This window comes from Leopardus geoffroyi, chromosome C2 (assembly GCF_018350155.1).
Source record: "Leopardus geoffroyi isolate Oge1 chromosome C2, O.geoffroyi_Oge1_pat1.0, whole genome shotgun sequence".
Lineage (NCBI taxonomy): Eukaryota > Metazoa > Chordata > Mammalia > Carnivora > Felidae > Leopardus > Leopardus geoffroyi.
Window position 1 is genome coordinate 152,271,887 of NC_059333.1, and position 18,103 is coordinate 152,289,989.

Below are 18,103 nucleotides of genomic sequence, written 5' to 3' on the forward strand. Positions count from 1 at the left end.
TATCAATGAAATAAGCTGCCTTGTGGTTTTCCCATATCAAGACTTGAGATGACAGGTGATGAGAACAGCAGCCCGGACCCGACACAGTCTCTGTCTCTCTGCAGCTGCGGGTCTTCAAGCTTGCCAAGTCCTGGCCAACCTTAAACACGCTCATCAAGATCATTGGGAACTCAGTGGGGGCGCTGGGGAACCTCACCATCATCCTGGCCATCATTGTCTTTGTCTTCGCTCTGGTTGGCAAGCAGCTCCTCGGGGATAACTACCGCGACAACCGGCACAATATCTCTGCGCCCAATGAAGAATGGCCACGCTGGCACATGCACGACTTCTTCCACTCCTTCCTCATCGTCTTCCGGATCCTGTGTGGAGAGTGGATTGAGAATATGTGGGCCTGCATGGAAGTTGGCCAGAAATCCATATGCCTCATCCTTTTCTTAACAGTGATGGTGCTCGGGAACCTGGTGGTGAGTGCTGAGCCCCTCTGGGGGCGCTGTTTCAGGGGCGATGGAGGAGACTTCCGGGTTATCCTAAAAAGCTTTGACATGGCACATTTTATTCTGCCATCACACCTCCCTGACCGGAAAGCCTTCAAACTTTGCAAAGTCACGTGGGGCACGTTTTCAGAACTGTCCCTTGGCCGGCTGCCTGACTTGTTTGAGTGAGCACGTAGGATAGGGATGGAAGAACCTGTTTAGAACTCCCCAGCTCCACCACTAGTAAGGCTGGACGACCCAGCACAAGCTTGAGACAGTCTCCTCAAGCTTCAATTTCCTTAAAATCAAGAAAATAGTGCTTACTCATAGGCTTACCAGGGGAATTAAATTACAGGAGATGACATATGAAAATTGCCTAGTGCAGTGTCTGGGCCACAACAGGAACTCAGCAAATGTTAGCTGTTAGTTATTGAAGAAAAATTTCCTTCTCCACTCTAGGGTGTCTCAGAAGATAATTTTCTCCAAGGGAGGAAGAGCTGACTGATTTCTCTAAGCTACACAGGTCCCAGCTAGGAGCAGGGGGGCCGGCGTGGTGAGGCAAGATGAAAGAGAGAAGCTGGGTCCTGGACAACATCCGATGCCACAGTGTCAATAACAAAATCCACTCCCACATTTGGGGGAGCCCCCCTGGCGGCTTTCCTGCCAATTGGCCCCAGCACCCCTTCTCTGTCCCAGCCTGGCTCCTCGCTCCCAGCCTTCCCCCACCCACTGTGGTCCTGGGCACTCTTGCTGCCCAGTGCTGGCTGTAGGGGGGCACGTGGACTCCCAGAAGCCTTTCTTACAGCCCTGGAAGTCAACCAATTTGGATGCTTTTCCCGTAAGAGTTTTACAGACACAAGAAAGCTAAACCAAGAGAGACAAAACAACAAATCCAGGCTCTTCAAAGTCTTTCCCACTCGGGTTGTGGAGGCAGAGATGCCTTTCCCCTCCATTCCCAAGTTGGAGGCTGGCTGAAGATCCTTTCTTCCAGGCTGAGCTCACCATCCCTGCAGAGCCACAGGGGCCCCTAGCCTTCAGGCAGGAAGTTTGCCTCCCTGAGCACTTTTACAGCCCTCAGATCATTTCCTCGTCACATCCACTCCCTGCTTACACTCACACTTACAGGTGAAGAACATGAAGTTGGAAGCAGTGAGGAGGTGACCCAGGATCCCCGAGTGAGGAGCCCAAAACCCAGTGGTCCTGGGGCAGACCCGTACATGCTCCTCTCCGTTGTCCCTGAATGTCCCTTGGGTCAGTAGGGGTGACCCTCCTCTGTGGTGGAGAATGTGCTTCTAAGCCTTGTCCACATGAGGCAAGTCACTTGGGACACCCCAAAGGCTCCCATTGGTGGCTCTCAAAATGTCCATTCCCCTAAGAGGGGAAGCATGAGGTAGGGAGAGGCCCAGTTGTGGCCATCCTGCCGTCCGGCTGCCAAGCTGGTGGGCCATGTAGGTGCTCAGTTCTTTGGTTGGACCATCTCTGATCCACTCCTTCCCTGCAGGTGCTCAATCTGTTCATTGCCCTGCTGTTGAACTCCTTCAGCGCTGACAACCTCACAGCTCCAGATGAAGACGGGGAAGTGAACAACCTGCAGATGGCCCTGGCACGGATCCAGGCATTTGGCCATCGTACCCGGAAAGCCCTTTGCAGCTTCTTCAGCAGGCCCCGCCTGCTACCCTGGCCCAAGGCAGAGCCCCAGCTGGCGGTGAAACTCCCACTGTCTAGTGCCAAAGCTGAGAACCACATTGCTCCCGATGTAGCCACGGGGAGCCCCGAAGGGCTCCCAGAGCCCCGAGGCCCCAGGGTCAACCACAGCGACTTCATCACCAATCCCAGCATATGGGTTTCTGTGCCCATTGCTGAGGGTGAATCTGACCTTGATGACTTGGAGGAAGATGGTGAGGAGGATGGTGAAGAGGATGGTGAGGTGGATGGTGCTCAGGGCTCCCAGCAGGAAGTGACCCCTCAAGAGAAGGTGAGAGTTCTCCCATAGGAAAGCCACAGGAAGTAAAGAGGGGCCTCAGGGATGGAGGGACAGGGGCAGGAGGGAAATTATAATATGGAGGGTTTCCAACATCGCGAATGGCACAGCCTTGATAAGCACCGGGCAAGCCAAGCATAGAAGCACTTGATGTCAGGAAGCGAAAGCCATGCCAAGCTTTCTGGGGAAGGTGGTATTTGAGCAGGGCCTGGAAAAAAGGATCGGAGTTCCCCAGGCAAGCATCGGGCAGCACTTTAGTCCCAGGCCACTTCGTGGTGCTTGGGATTGTCTTTCACACGATTGCCACATTCGCTTTGCCCAACCCAGGCTCTGTGCCTAAGGCATTAATGAGACTCCTCTAAGAACAGATGTCGTCCAAGAGCAATACTCCTCTGATCTTCGGTAGAAGCCTGGGGATCATTGTGTGACTCACGTATCCGGCTTTTCCCAACAAAAGATGTCACGGGGAAATGACACTTGTTCCTTTCGGCACCAAAGAATTTAAAGCACATTTAAGCCTTTTGGCAATATATATATTTTTAAATACTTTGCGCAATTCCCTACTACCTTTAGCTGACATATCAACTCTGTTAGCCTCTTAATGAGTCAGGGCATGCGCTTCTGACAATGTGGGAAGCCAGGGATCCATATGGGGCCTGGGGACATGCAGGGTTGCCAGCCAGGCCACTGAGTGGCCTCAGACAGCTGTGCTTTGAGTCGGTAGCTCTTCCATTGCCTTCTTCCCCTGCAGCTGTCACTTCTCTTGTGTTCCAGCAGCTGCTATTATCAGCTGCCATATTTTACATGCCTTTGTGTGGGTGACAGCCAAGAGCAGGGTGTCACCATCCCCAGAATAAAGGCCATGAACTCTGATGGTTGTCTCCACTCAGAAGCATTTTCAGTTACTTTGGGTCCTTGGGAGACTTCAGATGGCCACCTTCACTACCACTCTGACCTCTGGACCAGAAAGAATGGTTATGGCTAACATCTATCGAGCCAAGCACTTCGTGCAAAGTGTTTTGCAAGCATTCGCGTATTTAGTCATCAGGATCACGGAATAAAGTCGATCTTGCCTTCTCAGTTTTGCAGGTGGGAAAAATGAAGATCAGACAGGTTAAATTTACTTGCCTAAGGTCACATAGCTTGTAAGTAATGGAGCCAAGAGTTAAACAGATCTGGATATAGAGACTCCGCACCCGCTTCACGCGAGTGTGTACGCACGTATGCATGTTGTGCATATCAGGTCCTTAGCGCTGGCAGGCTACGAGGCCCAAGATCTCTTCAAATTGAGAAGTGTTCAGCCGAGGGCGGGTACAGGTACCCAGATGGGGCTGTCTCTCGCCAGCAGGAGCAGCCACAGCAAGTTGGGACATATGAGGACCACATGGCACCCAGGAGCCCAGGCTCTGGAATGTCCTCTGAGGACCTGGCTCCACACCTGGGTGAGAAGTGGAAAGATGAGTCTGCCACCCGGGGCCCCGCAGAGGTAGGTATGTGAGCTTCCGGGAGACGCTGAACAGCCTGCCAGACACCGACCGGCGGGATGATAGGGGATGGGGCAGCGGGGGAGGTGGTATTCCAGACTGCACTCAACCACAGAAGCTCACGTCTCATCCTGAGAATTGTTCCGGTTTGTCCTAGCCTCCGGGCTGGTCAGCACTATTTTCAGAGTGAGGTTCCACAAGTTGGGGGGTGGGGGGGGGGGTGACAAGGACCAGATCCCCCACTTCCCTGAGTCTCCTCGTCTTCATCTATGAAACTGAATCATAATGCCTACCCGCTAGGATTCGTCTGAAGCTTAAATGAGATGCTGCTTGTCAAGTGTCTAGCTCCTGCCTGCAATGGAATAAGTGCCCAGAAAATGACAGCCAGGAAAAAAAGGGAACAAAAGACAAGACACAGAGAAAGTGCCTTTCTGAGCCAGCAGACAGAAAGTCAGAGTTGCTCGTGGGTGAGGAAGTCTTCCCTGTGACTCCCCCCACCCCCACTTTCTTTTGTCCACATCATGTTTTCCAGCCAAAAACAATTCTGGTGCTCTGGAGAGGCTGTCTGTATGAGTAGGGTACTGACAGCCTTACGTAGACTGAGCAGGAAGCAAAAGTGGGGTTTAGGAATGTATTATAAGAGGCAAAAAGAAACTTGGTGGTTTCATCACAAATCTTTGACGGAATCAAGCTACAGGGAAGAGGGATCTAGAAAGATTCAGCATCTTTAATACCGCTGCACTGAAGTTAGGAATTTAACTTGACATCCAGCCACTGAGAGCTGAGGTCGCGACAGGCACCGGGCTGGGCAAAGATAAGGAAGGCATCATTCATGCCCAAAGTTGCCAAGCCCTTCAGCTTGAGGAATGTCAAGTCACTGGCTGTGTGCCCCTGGGCAAGGCTGACCACAGCAGGGAAAGCTAAGAGGGTGGGCTGAGATGGGGTTGGGGGGTCCTGGGTGAACATAAGCCACTTGGTTCCTTGCCGGGTGAGGGCTGCTGCCTTCCACGCGTGGACATCCTGTTTCCTCCAGAGCATTCTAAGAATCCCCCTGGCTAGTTTTCTCTACCCAGTGTTTTCACTACACAGCTGCTGGGTATTAGTTTTGGTTTTGGTTTTGGTTTTTTTGTCCATGACCCTGGCCAGGCAGAGAAGGGCCTGACGGTGACAGATGGGGACCCGCCCCACCATTTGGGTCCATTAGCCAAGCTATCGGGTTTACTAATATGAGAGCAGCTTCCACTCCTAATTGAATTCATCTGGAGACATTATAAGGCTGGAGCTGCCGGGAGGGCAAAAGGGCCCCTGCAGGATCGCTCCGTGATTAAATATTCAAGCCCAGTGAATGCCGAGAGTCTGTATGGGTGTCATCACCATGTCTCGGGCCCTCGCCAGCACTCCATCAGCGGCCTGGAGGTTTAAAGCCTCACAGAGCTGACCTCTGGGGCTCCACAGACAGCACCCCTGTTCTGGGCCTCAGCTGGCAAGGCACCAAACACACAAGGGCCGCTATGGTGGGTCCAGCCCTGAGGGGCTCTCCCTGCATCTGGGAGCCCCTGGCCGGGCAGACCTACAACGACCATGTGCAGACTCACCGGGCCCCTCAGAGAGCGGAGTTCACTGCCCCCAGGCTTCTGCCCTGCAGGGGGTGGATGACACGAGCTCCTCAGAGGGCAGCACAGTGGACTGCCTGGATCCGGAGGAGATCCTGAAGAAGATCCCCGAGCTGGCGGATGACCTCGAAGAGCCGGATGACTGCTTCACGGAAGGTAAAGTGGCCGCTGCCCGCTTCCTCGTGTTGCCATTAATTCGGGCCAGAATTCAGTGCAGCACACTCTCATCCGGGCACCTGCGTGCCCAACGCCCCGGCCCGGGGTCCGCAGGAGACAGACAGGACCCCTCGCTGCCTCATCCCCAAGTTTGAGGGGCCAGGGCCAGACACGAACGCCACAGCTCACAGCAGCCCAGCGGTGCCACGTCAGATATGGCCACTGACGCCAGGCCTTCCTCCTCACCTTTGAAACACCTCACCGAGTTATAAACCAGCGCTCTCGAGGTGGAAAGGGAAAAAGGCAAACACTCTTGTTTGGGGACATAAACGACCCAGAGAAGGGCCATGCCACATCTGTGTCCCTCTACCTTTCATGTGACTCTTAAAGGGAGAAAAAATGTCTACAGCTGTAGCACCCTGAACACGCCCCATGTTGTCCGGAAGGCAGAAAATGCATCTTACTCTCCTTTTCCCTCAGTGTTGAGAACAGGGAAGGCCACACTGTATTCTCGATAGATACACGTGCAGTAAGTGAGCATATATGCATAGTTCATACTGTGAGAGTAATTGTGGCTTCAATAATAAAAACTCTGTAAATTCAGAAACGACAACACTTGGTTGAGTTTCCAGTTCCACACGACGCTGGGCTGGACTGGACCCGGGCCCATGTGCTGGCCCCTCGGGTGAGCACAGGCTCAGGGCATAGCCCCTCAGCACCAGGCCCGGGCCCTGTGGCTCATCAGCCTTCCAGAAGTGGGTGGGTGTAGGACAGGGGTCACCAGTATCCTCTCCAAGAAGGACAACAGTTGGGGAGGGGTTGAGAGTGGGTGAGGCCAATGGCGGGGAAGAACCCCCAAAGGGCAGGATCGGGAGGCCACCCAAGAGGGCCGCCGCATCTCTCTTATTCCAGGGAAGAATTCCTTCCTAAGGGGTGGCAGACGGGTTCCCCTGCAGAGCGGTGTCTCAGCGGGGCTAGAGCGAAAATGCTCCTCCCGCCCCAGGCGGACACCATTGGTCATCAGTCACCTCTCCCCACAGGCTGCATTCGCCACTGTCCCTGCTGCAAAGTGGATGCCGGCAAGTTTCCATGGGCCGTGGGCTGGCAGGTGCGCAAGGCCTGCTATCGCATCGTGGAGCACAGCTGGTTCGAGAGCTTCATCATCTTCATGATCCTGCTGAGCAGCGGGTCTCTGGTAAGGGGTGGCAGGGTCCCTGCCCCCGAGCCCTCCAGATGGTGTCTCCCACAATCCCAAGGTCCTGGAGCCGCAGTAGTGAGCCCGGAAGCCCCCAAGCTTGGCTGGCGGGAGAGCTGCAGCCCAGCATGAGGCTCCTCTAGCAACAGGGTGGGGCGGGTACTCGCGGTGCCCACGTCACGGCCTGCTGAACCCGGAGGCTGGTATTTCAAGCAGCAAGGGCATGCGTCCCACTTTATAGACGGGGCAACTGACGCTCAAAGGGCTTGAGGCGCTTGTCCCAGGTCACCCAGCTTGTCAGTAGCAAAACCTACCTTTGCCCTCATGGGACCCCCAAGCCCCTGGCTTTCTACCCCCCGAGCCTCCCAAACACTGGCCTTCTCTGAAGGCCCGGGACCAAGACGGCCATCCTTCTTCATCTTGCAAGTTGAAGCCCCTTGCAAATACTATTACCTGTTCAAAGCTCACAGCAAATGATCACATCGGCCCTTGTCAGGATGTAATTGCCTGGGGAGCTGGTCTGAAGGCGGATTCCGAATCGGAGCTGGGGTGAGGCCTGAGAATTTGCATTTCCAGCAAGTTCCAGGAGATGCTGATGCTGCACACCGCACTTTGAATAACAAGGCCTGACAGGCATAGAGATTCCGAGGAATTCCTAAGTCAGGGATTTTGAGTTAGGCCTCTGAAGCCCCTTGCTGAAAGCCCAGCTTTGTAGGACGAGGAAGGATGCTTCTGACAGTGCCTTGGTCTCACGCTCCCTGCACAACCTCAGCTAATATTCCTGATGGACCAACGTAGATGTAGACGCAGGAAGGGACTCATCGTCCCCAGGTGTCTGCACCTTATGGATGAGGAAGTCACAGCCCAAAGACACAAAGGGGCCCAGCTAATTAGTTAAAGGTAGGACGGGAGGCCCTCTCTCTTGACTCACGGCTCCAAGCGTTTTCACTTGTTTTGCCCTTTGTGTGTCATTTACTCCCTAAAAAGAATCTACTGGATATCTGGGCACCTACTTAAATGCCAGATTTCCCGGGAAGGGTGCCAAAACCGCTGAGTGTGTGTCCTCAGCCTTGGGTGGGGGGGGCGGGGAGCAAAAGCAGGTGAGAAGACACGATGACTAGAAGACAGGTGACTAGGCAGGCATGGCACCAGTCCCCCAGAACAGGACTGCTCTGCCACCGCGGGGGAGGGTGTGGCAGCATCGGAAGGTGCCACTGGTGGTGAGAGTCCACTGCTGTCGCCGGCTCTGCAGAGCATTGGTGCACAGGCCACGTTGCAGGGCCAGAGGGGGCTGAGCAGTGATTTCCCCTACCCTTCCCTCTTTCCTGTCCTCCCTGAAGAGGACAACGGTCACATTTGCTGTTGACAAGGTACTTTCCTTGTTACCTCATTGGCTCCTGTCTTTCCCCATGGGCCTTCTCTCCTCATTTCTCTTCTCCACGCTCCTCTGCTCCTTCCCTTCTTTCTGTTCTCCTCCACTCACCCCAGCTGCTCCCCTCTCTCCCAGCAGGGAGCGCGGAGCTGGCACCAGCTGCTGGGCCCTCACCTCCCCATCTCCTTCCCCCAACGGACTGAACAGGCTGGCACCAAATTTAGTCTTCCTTATGCTTTTACTTTGAGTACTTAAAAAAAAAAAAAAATAACACAAGTTTTCATCTGACAAAGTAAAGTGCAAAAAAAAAAAAAAAACTTGGAAGTTATGGCAAAATGTAAAGAAAAAATATCACCCATTTTCCTATCACTCAAAGAGGATCTCACTTTGAAAACATTTTGGTATACTTCCTTCCCTCTTTCTTATGCATATAATACATAAATATTACAAAACTGAAACCACATGTATGCATTCTGTAATTTCTCAGTAAATTCTCACGGTAAATATGCTCCTACTATCTGATTTAGTGGCTACAGTGCATTCCATTACGGACGGTGCCACCGTTTATTTAAATAATCCCTGGGTTTACTTCTAATAAGCATTGAATAGTCTGTGTAGACTCCTTTGAAGACACTGGCTTCTTTCCTGTCTTAGGTCCGGTTGGAAGCAGAGCCAGAAGCAGGGCTTCTTGTACAAGCAGTTTGTGGAGGTCATGCTCCGGGATGGAGCCCATGAGGGAGGCAGGACGGGGAGAGGAGCCACAAGGCTCCCATGAGGTCCAGCCTCTGTCTGATCCCACGGGAGCGACGAAGCATTAAGGGTGTCACGGAGCTGTCCCACCTTGATGCAAAGGGGACAGTCACTGGCTGCGACTGGCTGCAGATGTCCCAGGCATTTCTGCAGGTGCAGGCAGTTCCCCTCAGCCCAAGGAGGTCCTCAGGAAAGGGGGCATCCACCAGCCGTTAGTAGCCGACCTCACAGCAGCTGGGGGACGGGCGTACTGGCCCCTTGGACCAATAACGTCTAGTGTCCTTCGGCTAAATTCTTGAAGGCAGCATTGCCGGGTCTCTTTGATTCCCTTTGCCAAATTGGCCTCCCAAAAGGCTGAACCAGATTTCAGCCCCCAGGCAGGTATGAGAGGAGCCACTTCCCCACAGCCACCGCAACACTGGCCTCACCCTGGTCCTTTTTTTATCTTCACCAGTCTGATAAGAGAAAAACGACATCTCTTCCTTTGAAAATCCTTCATTACCAGTGAGATAGAACATTCTTTTTCAGAGGTTCATCGGTGATTCTTACTTTCATTTTTGTGAGCTGCCTGTGAACATCCTTTGATGCTTTTATTTTTAAATCGAGTCGCTGTTAGGTTCCCTTTGGCTCACTTCCAAGCCCCAATTTGAGAAGGTTTCCTTTCTCCTTTGCTCTCAGCATCCCTGCAAAGACTAAGCTAGGCTGCGTGCCCCGTCGGTTCTAGGGGGTCCTGGTTTATCTGTCACAGTGCCTCCTCCCCTATGGCACCAAACCCCCCGCACCCATGCCAAGCAGAGAAAACAAAACGATATGGGCAAGCCGGTTCCCAAAGCCCTCCTAGGGGCTGAGGGCAGGGCTGGCTGGGTCCTTCGCTGTCACTGGGCTCCAGTGCCGTGGGTCCAGGAAGTCTGCCATTCTGCCCCCTTTCATTCTTCCTTCCAGGCCTTTGAAGACTATTACCTTGACCAGAAGCCCACGGTGAAGGCCTTGCTGGAATATACTGACAGGGTGTTCACATTTATCTTTGTGTTCGAAATGCTGCTCAAGTGGGTGGCCTACGGCTTCAAGAAGTACTTCACCAACGCCTGGTGCTGGCTGGACTTCCTCATCGTGAACGTGAGTGGCTCATTGGCACATGTGGGGACTGGGGCCCCGACTTGTGACCACGGATGGCTGCAGCTAACGCAAAGAAAGCTTGAGGCCTCGCTTCACGGGCCACTCCAAAGAAAAGTCTCGAGCACTTAGCAAGGCACCTGAGAATAACCCTGCACACCGGTGAATGGTTAGATCAGGCAGTAGATGATTCTGGCACAGTGGTGGTGCTCAGGCGAGTCGTCAGTTCCTAGGTCTCCATCCAGAAAGACCACTTGCTGCCCTCTGTCTTCTATGTCTAAAGCAAGAGGACACACGTGGCTCTCAAGGGTCTTATGCCCTTGCATCTCTTGACAGGGCTTTGGGACCTAGGGGAGCCGAGGACTGCACAGCACAGGGAATCTTCCCACCTGCTGACTCAGTGGTCCTCAGCCCTGGCTATACTTTAGAATCACCTGGGGAACTCTTAACAATACAATGAACAAATGCCACTACTCCCAGAGATTCCGATCTCTCTGGTCCTGGGTGGAGTCCAGGCATCGGTGTCTTATCAAAGCTCCTGGACGTGTCCAGTGTGTGTGCAGCCAGACCGAGAATCGCCGTGCTTGCCCCACCGGCTTCTCCCCATTGGCGCTAAAAGAGACAAAGGGTCCCTTTGGAGAGGCGCTGAGCAGGAAGCTCATGTGTTCAGATTCATACCAACCTTTGGCCACCAACCCCTGCATCAGAGGGGTTACCAAGTGCCTCCCATCTGATAGACTTAGGTCTCCTCACAGCTATGAAGAGACCGTCTTCAGTGAAATCCCCTAAGAGCCTTCTTAGCCCCCAAGAGCCAGGAGTGGTCTGTCCCTCATCCTCACCACCACAGTCCTCTATCTCTGTCCAGGCCCTTGCCCTCTCGGCTTTGCAGGATGGCTGCCTGAGTTGCCGGCTCACTGCAGCACAGCTACGGGTCCCCGCAGGCGGGGGGAGGCACGTGCTGTGTATGTCTCTGCCTCCCACACTCCAGCAGCCACCAGCACCAAGGGCTGCACATCAGAGGTGTCAGGAACTGTGTCTGTATTTGGTGCTTGCCTCCTGAAGCTGGATGGGGTCCAGTACAGAACATTCTGTCCAGCCTCCTGTGCTGGCAGGTCCCCCACAGCAGGTCTGTGCACTCAATTCTCATCTTTTCCTGATACCAACGTACTGGAAGCAGCAAGACACAGCACTGCAGGGATTAGCTAGGAGGCCTGAAATCCGAGTCATGGGTGATAGCTTTGTGCATATAAAATTGTTATTCATAAGTGAAGGAAAAGTGTTTTATTCTGGCTTCCCACCTCTGTTAGGGGCACAGTTGCTCTGACCTACACTAGTTTAAGCCCCCACCACCTTCAATGGTCACCCACTCATTCCATCCATCCTCTTCCTAATTCTTCCTTATGACCATCCATCCTTCCTTCCATACATCCCTCCTTCCCTCTATCCAGCCATTTGCTCTTCCTTTTTCCATTCTTCCAAACACCCATTCACCTTTATTTCTTCCATTTATCTTCTCTGTCAGTCCTCTCCCTCTTTCCATCTATTCTCATACTTCTTTCTTTCTTCTCTTCTGCCCATGCATTCATCCTAACCTTTCTTTCATCTATCAACTGGTCCTTAATCCTTCTATCTTTCTACCTTTTGATTCGCTTTTCTATCTGACTGTTCAACCATCTAGCCATTCCCCAATCTCTTTCGTTGATTTATTCTATCCAACTCTCTCTTCCCATTCATCCATCAATTTACCTAGCCATCCACTCTTCTCCCTTTCATCTATCTCATCCACCCACTATTCTATACTTCCATATTTTATCCTTTCTTCTTTCTTCCATCCTTCCCTTCAACTATCTATTCTATCCATCTTTGATCCTTTTTTAAAAATTTTTTTTTAATGTTTATTTATTTTTGAGACAGAAAAAGACAGAGCATGAATGGGGGAGGGTCAGAGAGAGAGGGAGACACAGAATCCAAAGCAGGCTCCAGGCTCTGAGCTGTCAGCACAGAGCCCGACGCGGGGCTCTAACTCACGGACTGTGAGATCATGACCTGAGCTGAAGTCGGACGCTTAACCGACTGAGCCACCCAGGCGCCCCCCATCTTCGATCCTTTAATTCATTCGTCATATCCAAACATCCTTCCATCTTCCATCCATCTTCCTTCTTTCTCTCCTTCCTCTCATCCATCCCAACATGTTTCTATCTTTTCTTCAATTTATCAAATGTTTATTTATGACTACTGAATATAGTATTGTCTTATGAAGTGCTCTGGGAGAGACAGAGGCCAAGAAATAAGAACTCCCTATCTCCAGGACTTTAGGCTATAATCTTCCAGCAGATAAGACACACAGAGAGAAATAAACCTATTATGGGGCAGGGGGGAGAGGTAAGGAGGTGAGCACTGCTGGAAATAATTAGTGTCTTTGGGACAGAGAGACATGAGCCTGTGGGGGTGGGGTAGTTGGGAAGGCTTCATGTAGGAAGTGACATTAGATGTAGGGCTTAAAATGAACAGGAGCATTGCGGTGCAAAGAGGACTGGGGGGGTGCAATCTTAATTAAAGGGTGACTGAGCAAAGACACAGACACAGGCACATTTAAGGAACAATCTTATTTGGGTAGAATATATAGGTGAAACGTGACTGAAAAAGGAGTCTGCAGCTATGGAGTCTGGAACCTAACCTGAGGGTGATAAAGTACCAGTAAATGTTGGGAGTAAGAGACACACATGATTATAATAAAATTTGCAGTGGAGAATGGATGGAATGGACACAATCCTAGAGACCAGTTGGGAGGCTGGTGGCCTGAGCAGTGGGAGTGGTGGTGGGCTTGGATGGAGTGACCCCAGATCTTGATTGCTCCAACTATAGATTTTGCACGTGAGGCAGCCCTCCCAGGGGGCTGAGAAAAAAAACTGAATAGGGCCCAGCATGAAACTCCCTACCCTTTGTCAGCCAGACAGCCGGGTGCCACCTGCTGGTGTTTGGAGCCTTGCATGGAAGAAGAAAGTGGGTTCTTTCCATTCCAGCTTTCTGTGCTGGTGGAATAAGCTACTTATTTAGAGAACAGACATTGCTTGAGGCTCTATGTAATTCATATGTAAACCCCTTCCTTTCTGAAGGTCTGGTGTACATCCCCACCTAGCTTCCAGGATAAGCCAAGCCTGAATTCAGCCCACCAGTCACAGTGCAGTTGGGGTCTTCCAAGATTGGGTCACAGTCTCTGGCAAGCTCAAGCCTATGCATATGGTACCACCCTGGCACCTTCAAAGTTTCTACAAGGTGTGACCATTTGTCCACACCAATTTGTGTGCTTTGTAGCCCTTGGTCAACACTTAAAAAAAGTGAAAAGCTGGCAGACCAATAGGGAGTCACAACCCAGTCATTATATCTCAGCCCTCTGTCAAACCTGGATTTCATGGACCATGCCACACTCTTACTCGGACTCTAACTTTACACAGGGTGAAGGTATGACCTGGACTGGCAAGGCACTGGCCCAAGGCCACAAAAAGAATCAGGGGATGAGAGGGAATTAGACCCCACCCAGACCAGGACTCTTTCCACTCTACTTTTCTGAGAAAATACAGCCGGGGCTCACTTTGTATTCTTCAAAACAGACTTTCAGCATAGCCCCCATGAAGGGATATCATCTCTCCAAGTCTCTGAAAGTTGAGTTTCAAGGCTATTGGAGCCTGGCTGGTGCCTCAAGGGAAAGGGAAGGTAATATACAGGGAGCTTGACCACCTACACACCATAGGGTCGTGGTGTGCAAGACTGTTTTTCTTTCTCAGAGGTTCAGAGAAGTGATGAATGAAATCTTTAATAAAGGGGAAGAGATTGAATTCTCTCTAGACCTTTCACTGGAGTTCGGAATAAGATGGAAGTCAGGATGATGACTTGGACAGAGACAGGGATTTCCTGTCTCCTTTTACCAGGACCTTCTGGAACCTAGAGTAATACTTTTGCTCTCTGCCTGCACTCAGATCTCCCTGACAAGTCTTATAGCGAAGATCCTGCAGTATTCTGATGTGGCATCCATCAAAGCCCTTCGAACCCTCCGTGCCCTGCGGCCCCTGCGGGCTCTGTCTCGATTTGAAGGCATGCGGGTAAGATCTACCTCCAAAGTGCTCTGGTCTGCAGCGTTTAGTACCCCCTTGTCCTCACCATGCCCTCCATGCCCCAGACCCAACTCTGGGCCCACCCCCACAGGTGGACTCTGGGTTCTCACCTCCTGCCAAGACTTTGGTGGCACTGCCATGTCCTAATGCTCTGGTTCTCCTTCACATCCCTTTGTGAGCTCTCTTTCCTTCCCACCTCAAATATCATATCGAGCAGCACTCAGACTCACCCTTTCCTGCTCTTAGTGAAGTGATCCTGCCTCAACATCGTTTGCCTCCATCTCTCCATCCTGCCTCTTGTCCTTATTGCCAAAATTTTGGAACACTCCAAACTCTTCATCTTTCCAAGGCAAATGAGCCTTCCCTCTGACACTCCATTTAAATGTGGTGGCACCATCAGTTCAGCACCATGGCCACCACCCGCCAGAAAGCATCCTGTCCCACCCAGTGCAGCCATGGGGTCCTATGGATTCTTCCCTTTCATCCATTCCTTTCTTCACCATTGCTGTCACCTCCACCTTGCCCTCACTGTCTTCCTCACAATGGAATACTCATAAGCCAGACCCTTGAATTACGGGGGGGGGGGGGGGGTGGTGGGGTACAAGGGACCTTTATTTGTCCTCCTCCTCTTCCTCATAATTACAAAAGGCTCCAGGTACTGAAAGTGAGGTTTTGCTTTCTTCCAACACTGACTCAAAGAAGACATTCTGTCTTCAAAAACAAAAGTAGACTTTATTTTTTAAAATCATTTCTTCTACATTTTTTAGCATGGAATCTTCTATAAAAAAAAAAAAGTAGACTTTAAAAATTCATTTGTACCTTCACAAACACTAGCTTATGATTGAAATAGTTTGAAATTTATTTTATTTTATTTTATTCTATTTTATGTTTATGTATTTTTGAGAGAGCGAGCACGAGTGGGGGAGGGGCAGAGAGAGAGGGAGACACAGAATCCAAAGAAGGCTCCAAGCTCTGAGCTGTCAGCACAGAGCCCGACGTGGGGTTCAAACCCATGAACCAGGAGATCATGGCCTGAACTGAAGTTGGACGCTTTACCAACTGAGCCACCCAGGTGTCCCTGAAGTTTATGTTACCTCTAGGTTGCTGCTTTACAAATAAGCAAGCTCGTGAATATGGTTTTCAGTGATTCTTGACCGAAGCACACCTTAAACTGTATTTGTTAAAGCTCCTTTAAAATTGCATTTAAGGGGGCGCCTGGGTGGCACAGTCAGTTAAGCATCCGACTTCAGCCAGGTCACGATCTCGCGGTCCATGAGTTCGAGCCCCGCGTCAGGCTCTGGGCTGACGGCTCGGAGCCTGGAGCCTGTTTCCGATTCTGTGTCTCCCTCTCTCTCTGCCCCTCCCCCATTCATGCTCTGTCTCTCTCTGTCCCAAAAATAAATAAACGTTGAAACAAAAATTTTTAATAAAATTGCATTTAAGAATAAAGCAAGGTCCTAGAAGTCTGTATGTGTAAGTACAACACACACACTCACACCCTTATATGAACATGCGTGTACTTGTAAGTTCACCTGTCTTCTCCGTCCTGGAGAAAGATTCTAAAACCTGCTTGGAATGAAGTTTGGGGATAAGATCTAAGGCCATCTTCAGCTACCAAGAGTCTCTCAGTCTTCTGAGTCTGAATTATTGCCCTAATTAACCCACTTCTCTTTCTGCTCCCAAAAGCCACTGGTCTTGAAGCAGGCTGAGTGAGTGTAGACAGAAGTAGGATCCAGCAAGAAGGGTTCCATATCCTTTTACATTTTCCCCCAGGTGGTGGTAGATGCCCTGGTGGGCGCCATCCCCTCCATCATGAACGTCCTCCTCGTCTGCCTCATCTTCTGGCTCATCTTCAGCATCATGGGTGTGAACTTCTTTGCTGGGAAGTTTGGGCGGTGCGTCAACAAAACCAATGAAAACCTTTCTCTTGTGCCTTTATCTATCGTGAATAACATGTCTGACTGTAAAGATCAGAACCACACTGGCAGCTTCTTCTGGGTCAACATGAAGGTCAACTTCGATAATGTTGCAATGGGTTACCTCGCCCTTCTGCAGGTGGTGAGTCCTGAGATCAACCATGTTTCTTCCTTTGGCTGCTTGATAATGTGGAAGGTCTGGGGTCTTCCACAAAATGCTATGTACAGACTTTGCAAGGGGTAGCACTCAGTGTGAGCTGAAGTCACTCCCCATTCCTATGGACTAGCATGAGGCCAAAGAGCCTCACCAATTGATTCAATGTCACAGTGGTGCACAGTGGTGCAATTAGACAAGTGTGGGATGGTAGAATAGAATGGAGGGATGAACCTCCAATGGGATTGTATCAGGTGATGACTTAGAATTCACTACTTATACAAAATAGACATGATACAGCCCCCTGTTCAGTCTTCTACTGCATATCCTCTCCTAGATGGTAATATTCCAGTCTATTGTAAGGATAGAAAGTGCTGGTGGTGATGACAGGCAAACACATTTACACTTCCATTCACTCATGCACTCATACCTTGCCTACATCTTGTTCACTCAGTCCTCCATTCAGTCAGGGGTTGATGCAATTGCTTATATATTTGTCACGCAGTTACCCACACCTTCATGCATCCCACTATTTGTTCATGCATTTGTTCAACAAATAATCCCTGGGTAGCTGTGGTGTGCCAGGCACTGTGCTTAGCCCTGGCACACATGGAGGATTGGTTCCAGGGGTCCCATGCTTTATGAGAAAAACAGACAAATAAGTGAATCAAAACAGAGTTCAGTGTAGACGATAGGCAGACACTGAGTGGCCTCTGCTCCTTGTTTCCAGGCAACCTTTAAAGGCTGGATGGACATCATGTATGCAGCTGTTGATTCCCGAGATGTGAGTCTCAGCCTGCTATGACGACTGCCTGCCCCTCCGTGCATCCCACTCACATCAGTCTATTTGAAATGGACTGAGGGTGGCCTTGGTACCAGAAGAGGCAGTCCCCCAACAGCCTGGCCCTGGCCCTCCCTGGAGCAGTGTCCAGCTGGCCCTCTACTGAGTGTTTAAGCCAACCGTACCTGTTCCCCTACCAGGCACACTACCCAGGCTTTCGAAGCTTTTCTGCTCACCATTGAGGAAAGTATCAGATAACCACTCCAGAACTGTGTACGAGGGCACTCTTGGGCAGAGGCAGGAACAGCGTGGTGGCTAGGACAAGGGTACTGTCACATCAGCCAGGTGGAGGAGATGGGTGCTGCTGGGGCAGACAGTGCCGAGGCCCTGCCCCAGATCCCCTCAGCCTGCCTCTTGAGTTCACCAACGTGCTACATTTCTGATTCTCATCTGAGACTTGACTGTCTTCAGTGCCTTACGGCTCACTCGGCAACCCCTCCCCCAAGGGCGGGGTTTGAATGTCCAAAGGGGCTGCCTCACAGATAAGTTTTGGGAGTCTGTAGAGAAGTGTTCCAGCTTCCCTGTGTCTTAGAGGTACAATTCTGAGGTGTGTTCCACACAGTTTATTGGAGAACCCCAACAGGATAAAGTGCCTGTTGTCCCCCAGTGCTGGCCTGCTTAACAACACCCCCTTCATCAACTTTTCTCCTGCTTAACCTCCCCCTCCCTCACTCCTGCTTCCTGGGATCACCTCCCAAATAAACCACCCACATCCATGTCCTTGTCTCAGGGATGAGCACAAACATACACCCACTTGCTCTCCATGCCTCACTTTGTCTGTTCACAGGTGAACTTGCAGCCCAAGTGGGAGGACAATGTGTACATGTACTTGTACTTCGTCATCTTCATCATTTTCGGTGGCTTCTTCACACTCAATCTCTTCGTTGGGGTCATAATTGACAACTTCAATCAACAGAAAAAAAAGATAAGTGGGGCTCAGGTG

The 18,103-nt window shown here is 51.1% G+C and overlaps 1 protein-coding gene across 1 annotated transcript in view; it reads left to right on the forward strand.

Annotated features, from left to right (window-relative positions):
* The window catches only part of SCN10A (sodium voltage-gated channel alpha subunit 10), a 94,341-nt gene that overhangs the window by 63,701 nt on the left and 12,537 nt on the right, over positions 1 to 18,103 (forward strand). Inside the window, exons 15-24 of the mRNA XM_045436521.1 lie at positions 105 to 464; positions 1,975 to 2,448; positions 3,806 to 3,940; positions 5,584 to 5,707; positions 6,748 to 6,902; positions 9,967 to 10,140; positions 14,115 to 14,237; positions 16,023 to 16,307; positions 17,050 to 17,103; positions 17,948 to 18,085. Of these exons, the coding sequence (XP_045292477.1) occupies positions 105 to 464; positions 1,975 to 2,448; positions 3,806 to 3,940; positions 5,584 to 5,707; positions 6,748 to 6,902; positions 9,967 to 10,140; positions 14,115 to 14,237; positions 16,023 to 16,307; positions 17,050 to 17,103; positions 17,948 to 18,085 (2,022 nt within the window). The remainder of the gene's footprint in view (positions 1 to 104; positions 465 to 1,974; positions 2,449 to 3,805; positions 3,941 to 5,583; positions 5,708 to 6,747; positions 6,903 to 9,966; positions 10,141 to 14,114; positions 14,238 to 16,022; positions 16,308 to 17,049; positions 17,104 to 17,947; positions 18,086 to 18,103) is intronic.